The 23,500-nt window shown below is 43.8% G+C and overlaps 1 protein-coding gene across 2 annotated transcripts in view; it reads right to left on the reverse strand.

Annotated features, from left to right (window-relative positions):
* DPP6 (dipeptidyl peptidase like 6) overlaps positions 1-23,500 on the reverse strand; it is a 496,940-nt gene that overhangs the window by 226,761 nt on the left and 246,679 nt on the right. For both annotated transcript variants that reach the window (XM_054991455.1, XM_054991456.1), the window contains exon 2: positions 9,208-9,322. In XM_054991455.1, the coding sequence (XP_054847430.1) occupies positions 9,208-9,322 (115 nt within the window). The remainder of the gene's footprint in view (positions 1-9,207; positions 9,323-23,500) is intronic.

Consider the following 23,500-nt stretch of genomic DNA (forward strand, 5'->3'; position numbering starts at 1 on the left):
AATGCAACTATAAATTCTTTTTAATGAATGCTAGTTTTTTCTTTAAATCATTATATATTAATTTTAATAATGGTACATCGCCATTAAAAACAGAACCAACGAACGTGAAAAATCAATTTGCATTCTGACATTCAAAAACGGGGTTGCACTCACCTGTAACTGTTGCTGATCGAGTATCTTCTGTGCAGTCTCAGCGTTGGCCTGCACAGAAGACTCGAAGATGAGCCCTCCTGACATGCTCAGAATTCTGAGCTGTCCAGGCATATTTATAGCAAAGCAGCTGAGAAACAATCTCAGCACAGCCTGCACACATTGATTTCCCCAAAGCTGCTGGCTGAGTTGCTCCTCCTCTAAAATGTTTTCTACATAACCTCTTGTGAGCTCCCTCCTGCTGTTACAATAACTGTCTAAACAACAGGCCAAAGGTTTCGCTGTAGATTTTAAAGCAACAACAGAAAGTGAGTTTCGTTCTTTCCCCTGCCTCCACAAGGATGGAAACTTTGCCATAAGAGAGCACAAAGTTCTCCTAATCCCCATGTGCCACTAAAATTGTAAAAAGAAACAACTAATCTCAAACACTTCTGCAGAAGCAGCCTGGGAGCTGTGCAGTGGTACATGTAGATACTGTGAGAAAACTGGAGGGTTAAAGGATTTCTTTCTTTGCTTGCCAATCCAAATAACCCAGGGTGAACATTCGGGTGTTGCAAGACTTCTTAATGTTTAGTATAGAGGTCAACTTCTAGTCATGCAGGTATGATGTATTGTGGTAACTTTGATGGGGAATTCTTTTGCTTAATAGCCAGCTTGAATGACTGGGGACCAAGGGTGGGAGAGATCAGCAAGGCACTCACATTTAGCTCCTTTCCTGCTCAAACCAGTTCCCCAAGTGCCTCAGCTTACTTGAGTACAGTCTACTAGTTGGAGCCTTTACAACAGCAGTCCCCAACCTTTTTGGCACCAGGGACCGGTGTCGTGGAAGACGATTTTTCCACAGACTGGGGGTGGTGGGGGTGGTTTCGGAATGATACAATTGTGTACTTTATTTCTATTATTACATTATAATATATAATGAAATAATTATACAACTCACCACAATGCAGAATCAGCGGGAGCCCTGAGTTTGTTTTCCTGCAACTAGACGGTCCCATCTGGGGGTGATAGGCGATCACCTACCTCGCCTGCTTCCTGGAGCCGGCTCTGCGCTCGCCCGCCACTCACCTCCTGAGCGGCCTGGTTGCTAACAGGCCACGGACCGGTCCTGGTCCACGGACTGGTACCGGTCCACGGACCGGGGGTTGGGGACCCCTGCTTTACAAGACCGCTCTGACTCACTTTGAAGCCATCTGCTTGTAACAAAGTGCATGAGAAGATCAACAGGGGCAACTCAACTGGCGCTGGCTGTTATGTTGCTAGAAACAGTCACTGGCTTTTTACTAGGAGTTCTGGAACACTGAAGGAGTTCTAAAAAGTGCGTCTTCTCCCATGACACTGCTATAGGTGCAGTTGCCAACACTGTTACTATGCAAGCTGACAATCTTCAGAAAGGTGTCATACGGCAAGCAGGCTAAATGTTCTGATAAGAAACGCTGCACTGGAACCTTCATTTTCTTCTATCAGATGCAACTAGAGATCCCATTCCCCCTGTGGGGGTGGGGATCCCCTGCTCTCACCCTCCACCCCCTGTCTCCACTTACCTTGCTGGCAGAGGAGGAAGGCATGGGAATGGGCCTCCCAGGCACACTCCCAGAAGGGCGGGATGATATCACTAACACCCAACAGCGCTCCTGCTCTTCGCTGCAGGCACATTTGTGCCACAAACAGGCCGGATTGGGCCCATTTGAGGCCCAAATTGGCCTGATGTGAAGCGGGAATGCCCGCCTGAGCCTGTGCGGTGACATCATCAAAAGAAAGAGGGCAAGAAGGACGCAAAAGCCAGGTCTCCCCACCTCCCACTGGGAGGGTAAGGGGACCTGGCAACCCTAAATGCAACATCAACGTCAATATAGAATTATAAATAAAACACAGGAGCCTTACTTAAGTCAATGGGCTAAACGGTGCCTGTGGGGGCCAAGTAGGGCAGAGAAATAATAATAATAATGTTCGATTTATATATCACCCTTCAGGACGACTTAATGCCCACTCAGAGTGGTTTACAAAGTATGTTATTATTATCCCCACAACCATAATCAACCTGTGAGGTGGGTGGGGCTGAGAGAGCTCCAAGAAGCTGTGACTGACCTAAAGCCACCCAGCTGGCTTCAAGTGGAAGAGTGGGGAATCAATCCCAGCTCTCCAGATTAGAGTCCTGCCGCTCTTAACCACTACACCAAACTGGCCTAGAAGCTTCCCTCAACAAATTGATTGTACTTGGAAAGTGCAGCAGAGCTCAGCGTTTCATGTCAGGCAGTGACATGGGATCGGCTCTGTAATATTATCCAATATCAGGGGCCCTGTAAAGAGTTAGAGAATCTGGGAGACCCAGGCTCAAATTCTTGTTTATTGACGAAGCTTACTGAATGACCTTTGACCTATCACTCTTAGGGCTGTTGAGAAGATAAAGCCAGGGAGGGAGAGGCCATGTCTATAACAACAACAACAACATCATTCGATTTATATACCGCCCTTCAGGACAACTTAATGCCCACTCAGAGCGGTTTACAAAGTAAACCCTAAGGTCCTTGGGAAAAGGGCAGGATGAATAAAGAGAATTATCCTACAGCTTTTCTGGGTAATATTTAATTGGCCCAAACACATAGGTGGGACTTGATGTCGGATTATTTAAGCACAGCACCAGCTGTAGTGAAGCCAACCTGTTCCTGTACTGCTAGAATAATATTTCAAGAAGACGTTCCAAAACCTGCCTGTGGCTCATATCTGCGACAAGAACCATCTCATTAATTTTCTTTGTCTTTCTTCCCCTCTATGTTTTCTTTTTTTCTCTTCACCTTTGTCTGTTTTTCTCTTTACAAAAGCATGGCAGCAGTATAGCTGGAGCAACCCATCTTAGGTTAGGCTGTTTTAAATTTTTTTTTTAAAAAAGATTTTATTTAAAAAAAAGATATAACAGTAGAAAGTGCATAAGAACTTATACAAGCACTGCATTTGAATTTAAATTAGACTAATAGATATATTCAGAGTAAATAACTGTCAGGCAGGCAAGCCAGCCTGCCCTGCCATGACTGTAAATGTATGTCTACTGGGAGGGAGGGGGGAGGGGCTTTCTTCCTGTAGTGTAGCTTCCTTCACTATGCCTATGCTTTGCTAAGAGACCTTATCAGTGAAGCTGTGTGGGAACCAGACATGGGAATTTAGGCTGGGCAACACTTGCAGAACTTTCGCTGACTTCAACTGACTTGTTTGGACTGGGGGAGGGGAGCTGGAGTATAACCTCTCGGGGAAGACTGTACTTCAGCATTCTGGGCAATCTCTACGTATCAGTGCACTTCTAGGGTGTTTTATCTGAATAAAGACCCTTTTAACTCACATCACTGTGTTGGATGAAGTGGAGAGTCTGAGCGAATCCCCTAGGCAGGCCTGACAATAACAACACAACTAAACGATATAATAGCTCTCATTCCTTCTCCTTAGCTGCTTATACCCAAACTTGGGCTAGGGTGTTATTCTGTTTTGGGTCCCGACATGTCAGCTGAAGGTCAGTATTAAAGAATACATACACCTACATCTAAATGCATTCACTTGGAAATAAGATATGTTGAAACCAATGGAGAAACTCCCAACTAGTGCTGTCATAGGGAGAGGGACTTCTCCCCCCCCCCCAAAATTTACTTTTTTAGATTTAGCCATTGATTCATCTCATTTGCTCTCTCTTGTTCAAAAGAGGAATTTCTCTTTCATTTCTCTTTGGTTTTTCTTTGTAGTTTTTTGTTACACTACACGGAGGTCATGTAGGTGTCCTTTTGTAAATCCAGTTCCTACAGGATTTTTTTTTTAATGTTACACACCACAGGGTGGTTCTCTGGTCAGAGGTTAGGAAGGTTTGGGAAGACTGACTGCAGAATGAAATTCACAATTTTTTCAGACCCTTCCTTCCCGACACTCCTCTCTTTAATTTTTTTTATCACAACAAAATGATTCAAAACAGACTGCAAATTATGGAAAAAAAGAGAAATAAATCGATTTCTTAGATAAATAAATAGTGTTTTAGGGGGAAACAGGGTAAAGAGAAATTTTGAAAATTTCTCTTAATGGTCCTTCTCCTACTATGCCTACAATCAGAATGCAATTGAGATAGGCTGATGCCTTGCAGCACAAAGTATCTTTCCCTGCTTTTAGTGTTCTCTTATTATGCAGGCGAAACACATCCCTATTTAGAGATACCATAAACAGACTCCATTCAGCCAATTAATGGAGGAGAAAATGGCTTTTTACTTCACTAGTCTCAAGGTACTTTAGCCACTTAAGACTGAACAATGAACATGCTTTAGTTCATTAAGGGGCACAGAAACTTCCCCTTGTACTACATTCTAATAGTTCAATTCTAGCACTCGTGGATGCACAAGGGTTTGGTTACTAGGTTATGCAAAAGGAACATCACAATCCATGTTACACCATCGAGAGCTTGTGTGAAACAACGCATGACAAAGAGCGTGAGTTGTGTGATCGAGGAAAATCCTGATTCAAAACTCTCAGATCATTTGTGGCAGCACACCATGGCCGATTCCAGATGGCCCTCCCCATCCCGAAACGTCGCGCGTCGTCGTGCGGAAAACGCAAAATATTGCGTTTTCTCATGTGAGAAAACGCGATATTTCGCGTTTTCCGCGCGACGACGCGCAACGTTTCAGGATGGGGAAGGCCGTCTGGAATCGGCCCATGTGAAGATACACACAATGGATCCTGCACACAATGGATTCATCTCAGAGTATATATACTGTCTCTACTTCATCGCTTTAGGGTAATGACTCAGTGCTTGCACAGGGGACTACCTTTACCTTTACCCTAAAACTATGGTTTTGTAGAATATCTATGCCTCTCTGTGTAGGCTGTTCTGGCAGTGACTTGATGCTGATGCCAAATTTCTTTGAATGAAACGGGAAGAGGACGGAAAAGTGCTTAAGTGGAAGAATAGTCTCCATGGCTTGATCCTTTTCACGGGAGTTCATTTTTTTAAAATGTTCCACTATTACTTAAAAAACAAACAAACACTTCTCTGTAGTAGTAAAGCAGACTGGGCAGGGCGACAACCTTTTCTTTTTTTATTTGCAGGGACCATTTTACATATGAAGGTTCTTGTACGGCCTTATCAGTACATCTAGGCCTGCTTGTCAAATCATATCAATTAAAAGGTCTGAAGAGCTCACCTAGCAAAAAGGTCCACAACTGTAACATTCGTTATCTCTATAGCAGCATTTGGAGGAAAGCTGCATTTTTTTTAGCTTCTCCAGAAGTACTACTAAAAAAGGAAAGTGTCGTGTATTGGGAACTTCAAGTGCTTCAAGCGAATAAGCCTTTGCAGAGAGGCTTCTGGAAGCTGCAATCAGATTGGCTGGATTCATGGAGTTGGCCAATGAATCAGGACACTCCTACGGACTGAGGCCTAGCCAATGGGCTTTCTGAATACCGAATGTCTGCTATTGGTTAATTCTGTCTTGGGGGCGTGTCTTGGGTGGGGAGTTGAGTGTTCTATAACTGCCGTTTGATGTTTTGTGCTTTTCAGTGCTCAAGTTCCTGTTACTAAAAGAGTTATTGGAAAACAATTGAACTGTTGTACTCACTACATAATAGAAAGCATCTGGTCACCTCTGGTCACCTAGGCAAAGACCTCCTATAGCAACTTAGCTGCCAATGTTAGATTCAGGTAGAGCTGTCCCTGTTGAATAACTCTGTTCAGGATTTCCACTGTGAGTGGGTCAGAACATGCCTGGGATGGCTGCAATATCTGACCTCTCCTTGGTATTCTATATTGACTGAGCATTATTTTGGATTAGATTTTAAAGAACTGTCATTTCGCTCTGCAGCTTTGGAACAGCATGACTCATGATTTAAGATACAAGGACCGTTTTATTTTTCCTGAAACTGGAAAATTCAAAATGTTTGGGAAACCTTGGGCGGGGGGGAGGTATATTTTCTTTTTAGTAAATTCTCATTCAGAAACATGAGCGAAACACTTTTCACAGCAATCAATATTTACAGCCAATTCACCATGCGACGTCTCTCTCGGACACAACATTCAAAGCCAGATGGTAGCATTTTCTACTATATTTGATGAAGACACTTGGAGCAGCCCAGTCCTATAGTCCACCCTATGCCAAGGATTGCCCTGACCTGGGTAGCCGTGGGAAGAAGGATACGTTAAGCTACTTTGGGTCCTCGCTGGGGAGAAAAGCACAGTATAAAAATCTAAATAAATAAATTGCCACATCCGCCTGACAAGGCTCTAGCCCGTGAAAGCTTATGCTACAGTAAAATATTGCTAGTCTTTCAAGCGTATCACAAGGCTCCTGATAATATTATACATTAAGTGTTACAAACATCCAGTAGGTTTTTTTCTTTCCAGAACAAAATGAGCGGAAGAAAAAAAATTAACCTGGCTTCAATGTTTCTAGAAATGTTGCTTCTCTCCTTATGGTGAAGTCCTTGGGTGACATATACACTTCACTGACCTGGCAAATGGCCGCCAAGGCAGTGATTTACATTCAGTACCTTTCAGCCAACAGGTGCAACAGGGACTGGAAAGGAAACTGAAGGTAGGGGAGGGTAGCAGGGGCTTGGAACCGCTACAACTCCCTCATAAAGAGCACACTTCGGATGTTTTCTTGAGAGGAAGTAGATGTCTCTTGCTGAGAGACAAAGAATGGGTTATATTTGGTCCCCGTAACTTGAGGGGTTCTCATCTCAGGTGCTGTATCTTAGGGATCAAACTGAGACATTATGTTATTTGGTTTAGACTCTCTGGTAAAAGGACAGGATAGAAATATACAAACAGAAAAGTGCCATGGATTTCGGTTGAAAAAAATAGTGTCAATGATCGATTAGGCTGTAAGATTAAATTATGATCTATGTTTAAATGATTAGATGTTTTGCAAAAATTGCAAAAAATAACTCATTTCAAGTATTAAAAGCCAAGCTAGAGTAGGGTTGCCAACCCTTAGGTGAAGCCTGGAGATTTCCTGGAATTACAACAGATCTCCAAGCTACTTCCCCTGCAGAAAATGGCTGCTGTGGAGGGTGGACTCTACGGCACTGTACCTCACGGACCTCACTCCCCTCTCTAAACCCACCCTCCCTAGGCTCCACCTCCAGATCTTCAGGAATCTCCCAACCTGAAGTTGGTAACCCTAGGCTAGAGACACGCTTGACAAGTATCACTGGGACCAGGAGCTGGGTTTGGGCTTGGACAGGGGCTGGTGCCTGCATAGTAGCTGGGTGTAGCAGACTTGCTAGAGGCCATCGGTCCGTGGCTAACAGCTCCATGTACTTCCAAACAAAAACCACTCCAAGATGGCAGTGTGTGCAACAAAACATTTCCTATATTTCCATCCAATTCTCCCCTCTGGAGAAGACCCTGAGTAGCCCTCGCAGGCAGAACAAAGAGCAAAGTTATCTCATTCCACCTTCCCTTTCAACCCCAAACCGCATTGCTTTGCCCTTTTCAGATCCCTCCTACGTGTGTCTAACAGACCGTCTTGGGCTAGCTCTGCCTTTCCTCCCCATCCCATGGGCTGAATGGCTTTACGTGGGCCAAGGCTTTCCCCACTATCAGGCAGCATGCCCCACTCCAGCTAGACCCAACCTAGATGCCCTGTGCAAAGCCAGGCACTTTCCACGTGGCTGGACAGTAGCTCCCGGCTTGGTCTTCTCTTCCTTCTGTCACTCGCCTTCTGCTAGACTGGTCTCACTCTGGTCTTGCTTCTCAGGTGCCAAGGGTTCCTGGCCACCCAAGTTGCCCTCCTCGCCACAGTCTGTATAGCAAACTGAAGACTGGCATAGAATCTTGAAGGCTCTCCCTGAGTCTTGTTACCATGGCTCTGTCACTAAAGCTTGCAGTAACACAAGGTGTGTGCCTGCAAGGAATTGATGTGTGTGTGGAATAAATAATTTTACTCTTTCCATGATACAATAACCCTGACCTGGATAGCCCAGGAAAACCTGATCTCATCAGATCTCAGAAGCTAAGCAGGGTCGGCCTTGGTTAGTAACTGGATGGGAACCATCCAAGGAAGATCAGGGTTGCTATGCAGAGGCAGGCTATGGCAAACCACCTCTGTCAGTCTCTTGCCACCAGAGGTCACCATAAGTCAGCTATGACTTAATGGCACTGTCTAACACCACTATGATACGATAAGCTAGGGCAGTGACCCCCAGCACTGCTGATGGGTGCCTTGGCAAATGCCAGTGGGTTCCCTGGGGCATGGTTGCTTCTTTCACCAAGCAAACAGCCTCTCCCAGCTTTCCTCCACCTCACTGGGGCAGGAGGTGCTTCAGAAGAACCCAGGAGAGCACCATCTTTACGTCTGCCCAGCACCAGTGCAGGAAGATTCCTCGACTATTGTAAGGGCATCTTTGGATCTAACCCTTGGTTTCCAATTGATTGTAATCTGTCAAAACATCAATAACTTGCAAAAATGTCTCCCTCACAAGAGTTCTTACTTGTGGCCAACCCCCTGCCCTGATTTTCTGCTAATGGATTTCACAAAGAGAGCTCTAGACAGAACGCTCTCCTTCTCTTCATATAGTTTTAAATTTACATTTCAAAGCAACTTACTGAAGGACCCATGAACTGCATAAATTAATAGTGAAAAATGGGTAGAGAGAGCGTCATGTTTCTTCAAGGAACTATCTCAGATACCTCCCTAGATGGGCTGCCATCCTTCGTAAATCGCTGTGTTTTAGGCCAATGTAATTCCAGTTAAAATGTAGGTGAGCCAACAGCATCTACCTGACCTGCTCCTGCTCTAACCAATGTGGCATTTTTAGAATAATGAACATTCATCATGTGGACGCAGACATGCCTCTTTACGTATGCCAGCGACTGCTTTGATTTATACCGCACATGCACTTATTTGCTCAAGACCATCAAAACGCACCTGCATTCAAGATGAAGAGCTTAAAAGAAACGGGGAGAGATTTTCCCCATCTGACGGATCTATCATTTGGCTTGAATTTAATCTGGCCTCTGACTTTTTAAAATGCATTTCCAGCGACACTGAAATTACCATCAACAAAAGCTAAAGGTTATATAAATACCTGGTGTCAGCAAGATAACTGAAGTGACAATCAGGGAGCAGATAACCAGAATAACAAGTAACGCAATTGCAATTCCTTTCCAGTTTCTTTGCGGAGGGTTGCTTCCCACCAGCTCCTGAAACAAAACAAAACAAAAGGCATATTAAGAGGAGGACGAGATCAACTGACAAAAGTCCAGTTTATATAACTGTACTTTCAATAGATGCAATTGCAATAGGTAACACGTGCAGCGACAGTCTGACTACATAAGGAAAGTCATTGTCTAATTTGGGTCCAGTAGCACCTTAAAGACTAACTAGATTTCCAGGGTATGAGCTTTTGAGAGTCAGAGCTGCCTTCATCAGCTCTTGAACGTTCATACCCTGGAAATCTAGTTGGTCTTTAAGGGGCTAATGGACCCGAATGTTGCTTTTCTACTACAGACCAACATGGCTACCCACCTGATTGCCTAATGTATTAGATAGCAAGACGGCATGGCACAAAACCTATTGTAAAGTGATAGGGGTTTGTATAGTGGCAGTGGTAGTAGTACTGCTGGTTAAACTTGTTTTGGAAAGAGTCAAGAGGGGTTTTAGGCTCCTGGCTGCCACTGGCTCAGCTGCTCTGATGCCAGACAGATTGAAAAAATTCAGGGAGCCTAAGGAACTGGGATGGGAGAAAGCCTGGTACATGAGGTCTGAAAGAGGGAATAGTCCATAGGGATACGGACCCAGAAAGAAGAGAAAACTGGGACAGAAAAAGAGCTGAGAGGAGAGATGCTTTATGAACAGAAAATGGTGAGCTGGGGAGGGCTGAAGCTCACATATTGATTCAGAAAAAGAAACTTCGCATGCAGCTGCAAGGATTACTGGTTGTTTGCCTTCTCTTAGCAGATAAAGGTTAGCACAAGGAATGATTCCCTGCAGCCATTCACTTTCTTCCCCCAAGCATGCATGCACATGCTCTCCCCCCCCCCCCCCACACACACTCTGGACACCGGACGTTATGGGAAATTGGGAGCATACAAATGTGTTTCTAGTTCATTTAAATAAACATGGCTTGTATTGCAAACGGGCTGGGCAAATGGTCTGTACTAGGAAGAAAGCAATTCTTGCCAGCCTATTTTTTTTAAAACTGGGATGGCTGGGAGTAAGGTTGCCAGGTCCAGGCTGGGAAATTCCTGGAGATTTGGAGGGTGGAGCCTGGAGAGGGTGGGGTTTAGGGAGGGGAAGGGCCTCTGAATGGTATAATGCCATAGAGTCCATCCTCCAAAGCAGCCCTTTTCTCCAGGTAAATTAATCTCTGTCACCTGGGGATCAGTTGTAATTCCGGGAGATCTCCAGCCACCACCTGGAGGCTGGCAACCCTAGCTGGAAGATAGGAAGGAGCACAGTTTGAGAATGTAAATAACCTTATCTTCTTCCAGCAGCCGAGCTATCCCCAAATGCCACGGGCCGGAACCACAAAGGCACTTCTACAGCATTTATATATGTGTGTGTGTGTTTGAAACTGCTAAAAGAACCCTGAAAGAACGCTTAACACTGCAGAGTAAAATAACCAAAAAACACAAGAAGCAAACTCAAGAATTGAGTTTGGGATGGGAGACCTCCAATGAAGACCAGGGTTGCAGAGTCAGGCAATGGCAAAATACCTCTGTTAGTCTCTGGCCTTGCAACCCTGCCAGGTTGCTATGACTTGAGTTGACAGCACTCTCCAACACACACCCAAAAACAGTTTTAAGGCTCTTTTCTGACCATCCTTAAAGTGAAATCCTAAGAAGAGCTACACCAGTTTAGGCCCACTGAAATCAATGGCCTTGGTCTGGAGTGACTCTGCTTAATATGTCATTGTCAATGTTCTGTCCCAGTGAACAAAAGTTACTGTTTTTTCCCTGTTTCCCTCATGTCACATGTGAAGTCCTAGGGGAGGGCAAGACATTTCTTGACTAATCCAGGCAGGACCAGAGAGAAGAACAATTCTAATACTATCGTAACTGTAGTAGGAAGCAAGGCCAAATAGGTTGTAGTTAATTCCCTCACATTTACTTAAATAACTACACTTAGAAGCCACTTGGGTTCAGTCCACCAGGCGGAGTCTAGGACCTCACTGTTCAAAATTCATATCATGCTCTCTCTTCTCTAACACCATTTAAAATCTCAAGCTTCACAGCGCTTCACAGTTTTCTCCGAGAGTCTTGGGAGCTACCAGCCACAAAATGTTAGCTTGGTGGGTTCAGCCATCCACAAAATGGCAGCTTGTACAAAGCAGGCCGGTTTCCTCTGGTGTTTTCCCAAAGCAAACCACCACCACCACTAACAGTTACCTCAACATTTAGCTTGGAAGAGGCAAATAGGAGCATTGAAGCAGTAGGAAAGAGACAACACCACGCTCCTTTCCTATTCAGAACAAGAGCGCATGTGTGCACATGTGGAGGCAGAGGCGAGATGGATGGGAAAGGGTCACGGTGCTGCCATTTTCCCTTTCCTGAGAAATGAAAATGATTATAGCAGCGCTTGACAAGTGCTTCTGTGCACCCTGCCCTGACCTGGACAACCAACTGGTGTATTGGCTCCACGCTGTCATATGGGGTGGTCATAGTAATGAAGGACCCCTTGCTTATGCAATTTGCACTTGCTTATGCAATTTGCACCTATTTGTCTTAGGTGGGGAAAATGTATATAGGGAAAAAAGCAAATAATTTTCTGTTACACCACCAAGTAAAAAAGTCCAAGAAACAAAATTACAAAGGACATAATGAACAATATTCATAATTTTATTCTTATGCAAGGAAGTCAACATATTTTGCAAATCACAGATTCCCCCTTCGCCTGTCCTTGAGAGGCAAGGAACAGTCACTCTATCTCCATTTCTCAACAAAGGGCCTGGATATGTAGTGATTTCCCCAATGTCATGCCAATGTTAGCAGAAGAGCGAGGAAAACAATCCAGGTCTTGTTATCTCAGTTCACAGCCAACCTACATCAAAAGCAGCCCAGTAGGACTAGGAAAGGAGGAGGAAGAGTTAAAGTGCAAGCATGCTGCCAGTATTACTGAGCTACCAAAGCATAAGAGTTCTGCTGAAATTACGTAAGTCTGCTCTTGTTTTCCTTTAAATTGGCAAAAGATCTAAGCGGGAAAATGACAGAAACTATTAGGTGCTGTAACTCCCACTAGCCAGGGACAAAGGCAACATCTAATAATAGCTCTTCTGTTGTTCTCTTTCCATTGCAGTCCCACCAGACGAGCCCCATTCGACACTGCCATCATGTGATCAAGACGTGCTTAATCAACCATTTAGCCCAATTGTATTGATGGTTGCCTATTATCACAAAGTCACCGAGAGAGTTCTAAAAGTGTCTTTCATAACCTAACACATTGAAGAGAAACAGGTCATCCAAGCGCTCTTTAGGTACCTCCGGTTCTTTGATCACTGCTAGGCAATAAGTAGGTGATTGTGGGTCAAATGTATTCTTTTTAAAAAGCATATTATACTTTTTTTTTTAGTTCGTCAAAGACAATCCCAGACACTTCAGTGCCTGAAGCATGAAATCCAAATAGCACTGGCTCACATACCCTCATAATAAATGAAAAGAAAAAAAGAAAAAGAGTGGTTTGTGTGTGAGTGGGAGCATGAAACTGGGCATGGGGGAGGACTCTTTTTCGGTGAAGGTTAGATGTGGGAGGAGATGTACACCCAGAGATGCATTTCCCAGCAAAATCTCATGGAAACGATGATGGAATTTATTTCCCTATACAACCCTCCCTCCCAAATTTCAGGTTATAAAATGAAAAGAGAACAGAATCCATAACTGGCTTCCTCTTCTTCTTTGGACACCCCTATTGTTCAAAATAATGGCTGTTCTTATATAGGGTTACTGACACAAGGCGAATCAAGTCAAGGTGCAGGTAATGTACATCATCTATGAATCTGTTGCAAAGTCATGAAGCGAAACACAGAAGATTTTGAACTTGAAAGTGTTTTAATTTTAGGTACATAGAAGAATAACCAACAAGAAACATATAGGCAGAGCTGCCAAGACCAGACAAAGATGCTCAGAAGATGCTCAATCAGAACATTGCTTCTCTCCCCCAGTGGCGCATTGCCTGAACCTTGGATCCTAGCGTGGGTGAGGAATTCAGAATTTTTGAGTTCCTCAACCATTCTTCCTTTTCAATAGCAGGCGTGCAAGGCTTCAATTCATATTGGTCTACAGCATGAAGGAAAATGGTGGGTGGGCATGATTAAGGCTTTCCCTGTGTGGAAATGGCCTTGTTGGAACCATTACAGAGATCCTGGACCTGGTCAGAATCTGTATAAAGACCTATATGTTTCCTTCCACAATGGCAAAGAATAGCTCATCAGGACCGCTTCAGGTCATGAAAATGTCATGGGGAAAGGCTTCCCCACCACACCATAGTCAGTCTTGATTTAAATGGCGGTCGCACATGCCTGCCAGTGTCAGCTTGGTGTAGGGGTTGAAGTGTTGGGTTGGGATCCAGGAGTCCTGGGTTCAAATCCCTACTCTGCCACGAAGTTGGCTGAGCGATCTGGTGGATGGAGATGGTATAATGGAGGAGGGGAGAATGATGTACACCACCCTGAAGCTCCTTGTAATTAGTAAGTATATATACACATAAATAAATAAAAGTAGTAAATAAACAAATATATTTAATCCCCCTCCAAAAACCCTCTAAAAACTAATTCATGTAACATGCAGTGTCTTGGTTTGGCCCAGAGAAACTTTTTGAGTTATGAGATTCATTTGGACCTTTCATAATGGCTTAGATTGTAAGGTTATAAATAATACATAATACCTAAGTATATAATTAAAAATGACCCTTGACAGATATTCACTGAGGCTGTTTTTAAGAAAAGCGGAATAAGTGAAATAATTATTTTAAAAATATATACATTCTTAAGTAGAAAGAGCCTTGACAGATGTTTATCACCAAGGCTATTTTTAAGAAAAGCTGGAGTATCAATGAAATATGAATCCAACAGTATAAATGAAATATACACTTATGAATTCAGCAAAAAGCTCTATGATTGATAAGAAAAATTTACAGATCTCTAAGCTATGCTCAGAAACAGATTGTTTAAACAAAGTATATGAGGAAAAAATTAAACATAAAACTCTGCTAAGAAATATTTGGTCGAGCTGCTTTAAGCTTCATTGTTCAAATTATTTCCCCATCTACTCTTTATGAATGCGGAAAAGATACACTATAAATTCCCTTTTATGTTCCATGGGCCATTTGCCACGAGTACAGGGTAACAACAAATTATAAAACCAACAGTGCATGTATTTTTGGGCATGTGAAGCTCATGTCTAATAATTTCTGTTCCTGTATGAAGAGATTAGAAGGCCCAAAAAAAGTGTTTAAAATAATTCCCGATTCAAGAATCCTTTACAAGATTTATGTCTTCCATCTCAATTTCATGATTACCCCTGATTAAGTCATTAAATCACGTCCTGGACTGCTCTCCATCTTCATGAGAACTGTTGGGTCTCTCCAGGGCTTTTTTTTTTCTGGGAAAAGAGGTGGTGGAACTCAGTGGGTTGCCCTTGGAGAAAATGGTCACATGGCTGGTGACCCCGCCCCCTGATCTCCAGACAGAGGGGAGTTTAGATTGCCTTCCATGCCACGGCACAGAGGGCAATCTAAACTCCCCTCTGTCTGGAGATCAGGGGACGGGGCCACCAGCCATGTGACCATTTTCAAGAGGTTCCGGAACTCTGTTCCACCGCATTCCAGCTGAAAAAAAGCCCTGGGTCTCTCCCTCATTAAGATTCTTTGTTGTAGGTTAAGTCCAGTAATAATTTAACTCTGATACTCTGCGTGAAAGAGCTGATTAAACATTCAAGAAGACATGGGGCACGAGGACAGTACCACCACACACAGAATGCACCTGGTGGGCTTGTCTGAAGGTCACCCATTTCAAAAATTCATGGCATGTGGGCAGCTTCTAGCATTGCCTTCTTCTCAACTTGTCAACTTTCCACGTTCCTGGAGATTTTAGCATTTAAAGCAATTGGCCCCGCTCCAGTATGCACACATATTCTGAGAAGGAATAATCAGTAACCACGTGCAGCAGGACTGTAGTATTATGCCTCCATGAATGGCTGAACTGGTTGTCAGAAACAGAGGACAAATTAAGAAATATATAGTAAGCTCTTTTTGGGAATGCAAATGGATGGAAAAGACTGCAGGTAGAATTCAGATAGGTCTTTGTTCACAATTTCTACAGTACTGCTCAGGGCATGAAAGGGCTTGATCACTTGTATTTCATTTTCTCCTGAGAACAGGCCCATGCCGGAGACTTCTCAAGGTCATCACCATGTATACTTCATCGATGAGGGGGTATGAACCAAAGAGTCCTGCATCCCAGCCAAACCCTGTAACACGCTGGTCTTTAAAATAAAAGCTGCAAGTTAATAAATTTCTGTACCACAGCTGCACTAAGGTGAACAGGACAACTTGTGAGTAATTGGGTTCATGACTGTGAATAAAGTATTTATAGGTGGCCTGATTTAAAGACATTCAATGTCAGTGCAAATATTTCCTTTGACTTTAATGGGCAATGCAGCGTGTTGAGAGATTTTGCAAAGACAAAAGATCTTGAAACTGAGGCTTGGGCTACCTAGAAATCTGTGAGATGTACGCAGTGCCAAAAGGCATTTCTTTTGACTGTGGAAGTTCATGAGAATCTTAGGATTCCTAGTTTTATCTGTAAAGAATTCATAGTGGGGAAATAAAATGGAAGAACCCCAACTGCATTTGAGAAATGCATATATTCACAAGAGAGACACAAGGCAAAAAAAAGAGAAACCCAAAGGCGTTATTCTTTCTCATGTTCTCAGAATTAAAATGCGTGCCATTTCATTTATCAAAATGTTAAAACACACTCCTCCCCCCACCCCCACCCTCACACACACATGCACATGCACAAATACAAACAAAAGCAGAACCAAGGCAGGCCTAAGGCTTTACACAGTACAACAGTCAACAGTTAAAACAATGTTGCAATAAACAGTACACACACACACAAAAAGTGGATATCGGTATCACACAGGAAAAAACAACAACTGTTCACACTCTCTTACCGTCCACTAAAGTCAATGTGGACATCTGAGATAATGTTCCAGACAGAGAAGTCCCCCTCTGCTCCACACACTCACACATGCGCATAAAAGCAGGCCCAGCACCCTGCACCCTGGCCAAAGACAGTATTATAATCTGGATCATACACGTAGCCTGGATCAGAATCTTATGTTGGTCCTTGTCAGTCCAAGTGCCTGGAAGACTCTGAGTCTCTCTACACAAGACGCCTGGGCGCACGTTTGTCAAGTGTCAGGGGACACAATGTTAGCTGGGAAGAGTAGTTTTAAAAGACAGAGCTGGCGGAGATCACTCCAGAGGGGATGGGTTCTCTCAGTACCCTCCGCTGCCTCTGCTGTGCTGGACCGTCTCCCCTTCCGGAGCTTTTACCCTGCCACCCTCATTGCTTAAAACTTTGAATTAACTTAGCCTTGGCAGGGCAAAGGCTCCAGAAGGGGAGATGTCAGAGGCTGTCGAGGGCTGTTACAGAATCCATCCCCTCCAGAGCAATCTCCGCCAGCTCTGTCATTTAAAACTACACTTCCTGGCTAACGTTGCGCCTCTCGACATGTGAAGAACACGTGCCAAAAGTTTTGTGTAGAGAGACAGTCTGTCGCTGAGGAAACATATTATAATTTCCAGAGCTGTTGTCACTTTAGGCTGTCATTTTGTTCCAAGATCTCACTGGGAAATCTGTTGTCACACTAGTTAATTATGCAGGCACAGTAGTGCAAAACAGTTGCAGCTCTCTAGCTTACAAAAAGGTTTTTTAAGCAAGGCTAAATGGTACATGAACTTCGTTAGCTCCCCAACTCTAGCCTAAGGTCTTCTATAAACAGCATAAGCTGGAACATACCTTGGCCGTTTTCACACTACTAACCTGCTTCCGTAATGTTGTGCAACGTTGCGCAAAAAACGCAGAAGATAGCGTCTTCTTGCGAGAGTTTTGTGCGACATCACGCAAAACTCTCACAAGAAGACGTTATCTTCCGTGTTTTTTGCGCAACGTTGCGGAAGCAGGTTAGTAGTGTGAAAACGGCCATTCTCCCGACCCTGGTCAGTTCTTTGTGACTGAATTTACCTCCTCCACTGCATGGATAGGTTTAAAAAAATACAGAACAATTAAAGTTTTTTTCCACTCTGAAGGCATCCTGAGAACTCATTTACAGGAGAGGTAAGAGATCATAGGGCTGCCAACCTCCAGGTGGTAGCTGGAGATCTCGTCGGATTGCAACTGATCTCCAGGCCATAGAGATCAGTTCCCCTAGAGATAGGTGAGAAGGGTGAACTCTACAGCATAATACACTGCGGAGGTCCCTCCACTTTCCAAACCCCACACTCTCCAGGCTCCATCCTCCAAATCTCCAGGAATTTCCCAACCAGGAGCTGGCATCCCTATCAAAAAGGAGCAAGTTCTCCTTTACTAACTCAACCAAGTCAAACGGCTCAAGAAAGCAACCTTCGGCTTCCAGTTCCGGAGAAACCACTTTGTTTTTTCAGTACAGATGACACTGGAATCTAGCAGTACCATCCTGAAAAGACTCTTCTGGGATAAGCCCCATTGAACAGACCAGAGTGGGATTGAGTAGATCTGCTTAGGGCGGCTCTCAAAACAAATGGGATGCACAAAATTGCCACTCTTAACAAAGCATCTGCAGCAGAACACTCAATGGCTGCCATCCGCTTTGTGTTACAAATGGCAAAAAATTAAAGCGATACCGAAACGGTCTTCACAAAGTAATCAAGCTGGTTGCATCTTTTCCATTTTCTTTGCTGCTTTTTTTGGTATTGCACACATAGGTAAGGTCAAGGTAGTCCCCTGTGCAAGCACTGAGTCATTGCTGACCCATGGGGGGACGTTGCATCACGACGTTTCCTTGGCAGACTTTTTACGGGGTGGTTTGCCGTTGCCTTCCCCAGTCATCTACACTTTACCCCCAGGAAACCGGGTACTCATTTTACCGACCTCGGAAGGATGGAAGGCTGAGTCAACCTTGAGCCGGCTACTTGAACCTGGGTCGAATCCACATTCACCCATTACCCGCATGTTTATCGGATATCTTCCGTTTGCCTCCAATCCGCGATTTTTTCCTCTTCGTTCACATCCCTGCTTCCAATCCGTCTTTCTTGCGCGTCCCTCCGGTCACACGGCCGCTCAAAAACCGCTTTTTTGGGTGGGACCTTTTTTTCCCCGCCCATTTTTTAAAAAAAAAATTGAGCGCCCTTTTCCGTTATTTCGATCTTGCCTTATAAAGAAACATCATTGAAGATAATGATGCCTCTCTTTCCCCCACTGACAGCACTGATGGCTCTCTCCCATTTCTTTTTTGGAAATTTGGAAGCATGTGGGAAGCTTTCGTGGGCATTTCCTATGCAGGACAGTTCAGTGCCTGAATTTTACTGAAGTTTCACTTCCTTGGAGTGTCATTATTTCGATATTTCATAATTTCAATATTACAGTAATATAAAATAAAAAAATAAAAAACAGTTAAAAAGGAAGTTTCGCGAGTCCGTTCTGAGAATGGGTTCACCCCAAAATGATTTTTCAAACTACCAGATTTGATTCAGAAACAGCATAATCAATAAATCCAATGCTATGAAGTCAAAAACAGTCTTTGCAGACTATGGAGCACTTGCAAGTTGAATCAGCCAATAGGAACTCTCAGAACGGCAGGAGAGACAGGAAGGGGGGTGGTTTTTAAAAAAACCTCGTAAATTGCGCATTGGCCCGTTCACGGCCACCGTGAAACTCCCGTTGAAAACCTGTGACCACATATTCGGGAGAAATGCGAATGAAATGCGTCTGTTTAATGAGGTAATGTGACCGGCACTCGGGATTGCGTGGGGAATGCGGGGAACATGCGACTTAGAATGAGTAATGTGGATTCGACCCTGGTTTCCGCTAGGATTGAACTCAGGTCGTGAGCAGAGCTTGGGCCGCAGTACTGCAGCTTACCACTCTGCACCACGGGGCTCTTATTGCACACATACAAGCTTAAATTAGCCCGGACTTTCATATAAAAGTTGCTAGCAGTTTTAAAACACAAACATCCCATGGTTGCATCCATAAATAAGCACTCCTCCCCCCAAAAAAAGTTGAATTCAAGACCTTAATGCTTGTTAATATTACCCTCTTGGAAAGCATTTGCCCTCTTTTAGTTCTGCAATACTTTTTAACATACAGCCAGCCCCCTTATTATAACATTAGAATGGTGAAAACTGAATCCAGAATGGCAGTGTTTCCTGGATGTGAAAAGACTGAACTGGCACGGAATGGATGGAGTCTGGAAGTGATCCAGTGCAGGAGGCTGTCAACAAAATCAGTAATGGCATGTTTATCAGCAACCTGCCAAAAATCTGCCATCCTGACAACCATGTTATACACCTCTAGCCTAATTCAGATAAATCTCTCCACCTGCACCTTCCATTGACCTTTAAATGATCTCCCAAATACAGGAATCAAAGAGGGGAAAAAAACATTGCTATCAATGCAATAATTTATCACATTTTTAAAGTTTATATAAATTATGTGTCTCTTTTCTAGATACTATGCAGGGCTGCCACTGCTCACAGAAGCAGAAAACAGGACAGCGATTCAAAGATTCTCAAAGGGTTGGAAACTGCGAGTATGTAGGGGGCTCACTGGGAGTGGACCAAACTCCAAAAACCAGGCGAGCTCGCAGGTCTGTAAATCTGTGGCCTAGACAGATCCAAAACCATTTAGGCCGTTTGCAAAACATGGTTTATCTCCCTCCCTTTTATCCCCTCTTCCCTCCAGGGATTTCAGAACGTACAAATGCGTCTCCTTTCTCCACTTTATCCTCACAACCAGGGCTTTTTTTCAGCTGGAACGCGGTGGAACGGAGTTCTGGAACCTCTTGAAAATGGTCACATGGCTGGTGGCCCCGCCCCCTGATCTCCAGACAGAGGGGAGTTGAGATTGCCCTCCGCGCTGCAGCGCGGAGGGCAATCTAAACTCCCCTCTGTCTGGAGATCAGGGGGTGGGGCCACCAGCCATGTGACCATTTTCTCCCAAGGGCAACCCACTGAGTTCCACCACCTCTTTTCCCAGAAAAAAAAGCCCTGCTCACAACAACCTGTGAAGGCTCAAAGAGAGTCACTGACCTAGTATCACCCAGCAAGTTGTAGAGCAGGGGAATTGTAAGCCGGGTGCGTCACATCCTAGTTCAACACATACCATTACAGCACATTGCATACTGTTACATTTCTACAATTCCAATGCACCCAAGTTTCCATAAGGGTTGAGAGATTCAAATGATATATTATTGCTGCTTCTCTGAGAGATTGAAACCCCATCTGTTTGGTTGCACAGAGGGATCCACGCTCTCACCTGTCGGCCCTGCCATGCTCTGTACATGCTCAGCAGAAGGCCTGCATGGGGCTCTGAGTAGACATGCCACACAGGATTCCTGCTGACAGGCACAACACCACTTCTGTTTATGTACACTCTGGTGTATGAACAGGGATACTCAAGCAAGCCTAAACCCACCCACTCCCAATATTCAATACACTCAACATGTTACAGATTTCATAATTTGTTGGAAGGGACTCAGCCACAGAAAGGCTTAGAAACTGGGGACACTCTCTGTATGTTCTATCCCTGTATTCCACCATGACGTCTGAACAGGGCCTTCTGCAGGTGCCACACGGCACATGGGTAAAACCAAATGCTGCCCATACATGCATATTCTCTGTAGTTGCCCTTATCTTATGGAATGGCGTGCTGGTAAGGAGGGCTCCCACTCTCCTGGCTTTCAGTGAACTGTGCAAAACTGAATTATTCAGGGAGGGTTGTGTGTTTTTTTTACACACAAGTATGAAGGCTGTACTGTAAGGAAATGTTTCAAAAAGATGTATTAGTAAAGGGATAGGGACTGTAGACTGTACTACTGCATACTGTCTGTTGCCATTAAGTATGTTCCTACTGAGCAGTTTAATAATAACATAATAATAACATTCAATTTAAATACCACCCTTCAGGATGACATAACACCCACTTAGAGTGGTTTACAAAGTATGTTATCATTATCCCCACAACAACAAACACCCTGTGAGATGGGTGGGGCTGAGAGAGCTCCTAGAAGCTGTGACTGACCCAGGGTCACCCAGCTGGCTACAAGTGGAGGAGTGGGGAATCAAACTCGATTTTCCAGAATAGAGTCCCATGCTCTTAACCACTACACCAAAATGGCTCTTGCTTGTTTAACATGTCAGGTTTAGAATTGCTTATGTTCCATTTCACCATTGTTCAAGCTCTGTATTGGATTTTGCAAATCTCTGCAAATTTGCAGTTACATACCCTATTGAATTGTTTATTGAATGCCCTAACTGTTGATCGTATTGATTTATACTGTGTAATCCACCTTGAGTCTCACTAAGAGAGGCAGACGATAGATGACATCAATCAATCAATCAATCAATCAATCAATCAATCAATCAATCAATCAATCAATCAATCAATCAATCAATCAATCAATCAATCAATCAATGTCAGTATAGAAACCTATCTTTTCCATTCTTCTTTTGCTGGCCATGGGCAGTGTGCACATTCATGTAGCGCTAGGCAAGACACACTGTTGTGACCAGTTCCTGTATCACAGACTATGGATAAATGAATCGTGTTCCTGAATCCATCCTTCTTGCATAAGGTGCAAAGCATGAGGAGTCAACAGCTCACACTCCTATCCTGAATGTTGCCCATTATTTAATATGCATCTTGTACCAGGTCACACTATTGGTCTATGTGGCTCGGTGTGATCTGTCCCACCAGGCAGAAGGACTTTAGGACAACGTTCCTCCCAGACCCTCAATGGCTGAGATCCTTTAACCAGAAGTGCTGGGTTCGCACTTTTTGCATGCCAAGTGCATAGTTTGCCACTGAGCTACAAACTTCAATCTTCAAAGTACTTTGCTAGATCCATCTTGCAGTCCCATGAACAATCACGATAAAACACTCAAGTTCCTTGTCAATAACTTTCATACCAGCGTTACGCACTTATAATCCCTAGCAGATTAAAATCCTCAATAAAAGCATTGACTGCAAGCAAGGAAAGTGGGGGGGGGGGGCGGGGGGGAAGATCCAAGCATTTTAATCACATTTCAGTCAGCAAGCATGTTGACTACATGCTGCAGAAATAGTGTAGTTAATGAATATTAAGGAGTAACTAAGCAAGATAACGTCATTAGGCCTAACTAAAAAGTCACAAAGAAGCAAGTTAGCTTTTGAGTTTATCAAAATATTTAATCAGGTTAGACACTTTTTAAAAAGGCGGAAAAACAGACAGAGCTGTCTCCTACCTGGAATGGAAACAGAATATACATATAACAACATTAGGCTGAATGAGGTGCAAAAAGATCATTTCAGGCAGGTAGCTGTGTTGGTCTGCAGTAGAACAGCAAGAACTGAGTCCAGTGGCAATTCAGAAACTAACAAACGCAACAGATTTATGCGATCTGAAGAGAAACCCGAGTGTACTAACAAGATTTTCAAAGTATGAGCTTGCGAGTGCCAAACCTCCCTTCAGAGTATCTGACGGAAACGGAAGGGAGCTTTAACTCTCGAAATATACCCTGAAAATCTTTATTTTATTTTTTTATTTATTTATTTATTTTTATTTATGTCACTTATAGTCTGCCTTTCTCACTGAGACTCAAGGCAGATTACACAGAGTGGGAGTAGTTCAATCAATTTCAAGGACATTTCCATAAACACTGTCATAAGGTAAATAAACACAATTTTACAATGACATGGCATTAGTAAGAATCCAAAACAGAGTTGAAGAAATGCTGGAAGAGAACATAAACAATTATGACACTTATGAAGCACAGGTGGCTCATAGGAGCACGTATTTAAGACAACAGGTAGTAGGTAAGGCAACATAGTGGTGAAGTCTATGGCCCTTAATTCATTAGCAAAGCATCTGAGAGCCCCTCCCTATAATAAAAAAGCCTTTTTGAATAATTTAGTGTGTGGAAAGCTAGGAGAGCGAGGGCTCTCCTGACCTCCTCAGGCAGGCCGTTCCACGGGGTAGGGGCCACCACTGAGAAAGCCCGTGTTCAGGCTGCTGTTGATTTCACCGGTGTGCAGGGTGGCACCTGCAGGAGACCCTGTTCAGATTAGCGAAGCTGCCATAGAGGAACATAAGGAGGGAGGCGGTCCCGTAGGTATGCCGGGCCAAGGCCATGAAGAGCTT

This window comes from Eublepharis macularius, chromosome 11 (assembly GCF_028583425.1).
Source record: "Eublepharis macularius isolate TG4126 chromosome 11, MPM_Emac_v1.0, whole genome shotgun sequence".
Lineage (NCBI taxonomy): Eukaryota > Metazoa > Chordata > Lepidosauria > Squamata > Eublepharidae > Eublepharis > Eublepharis macularius.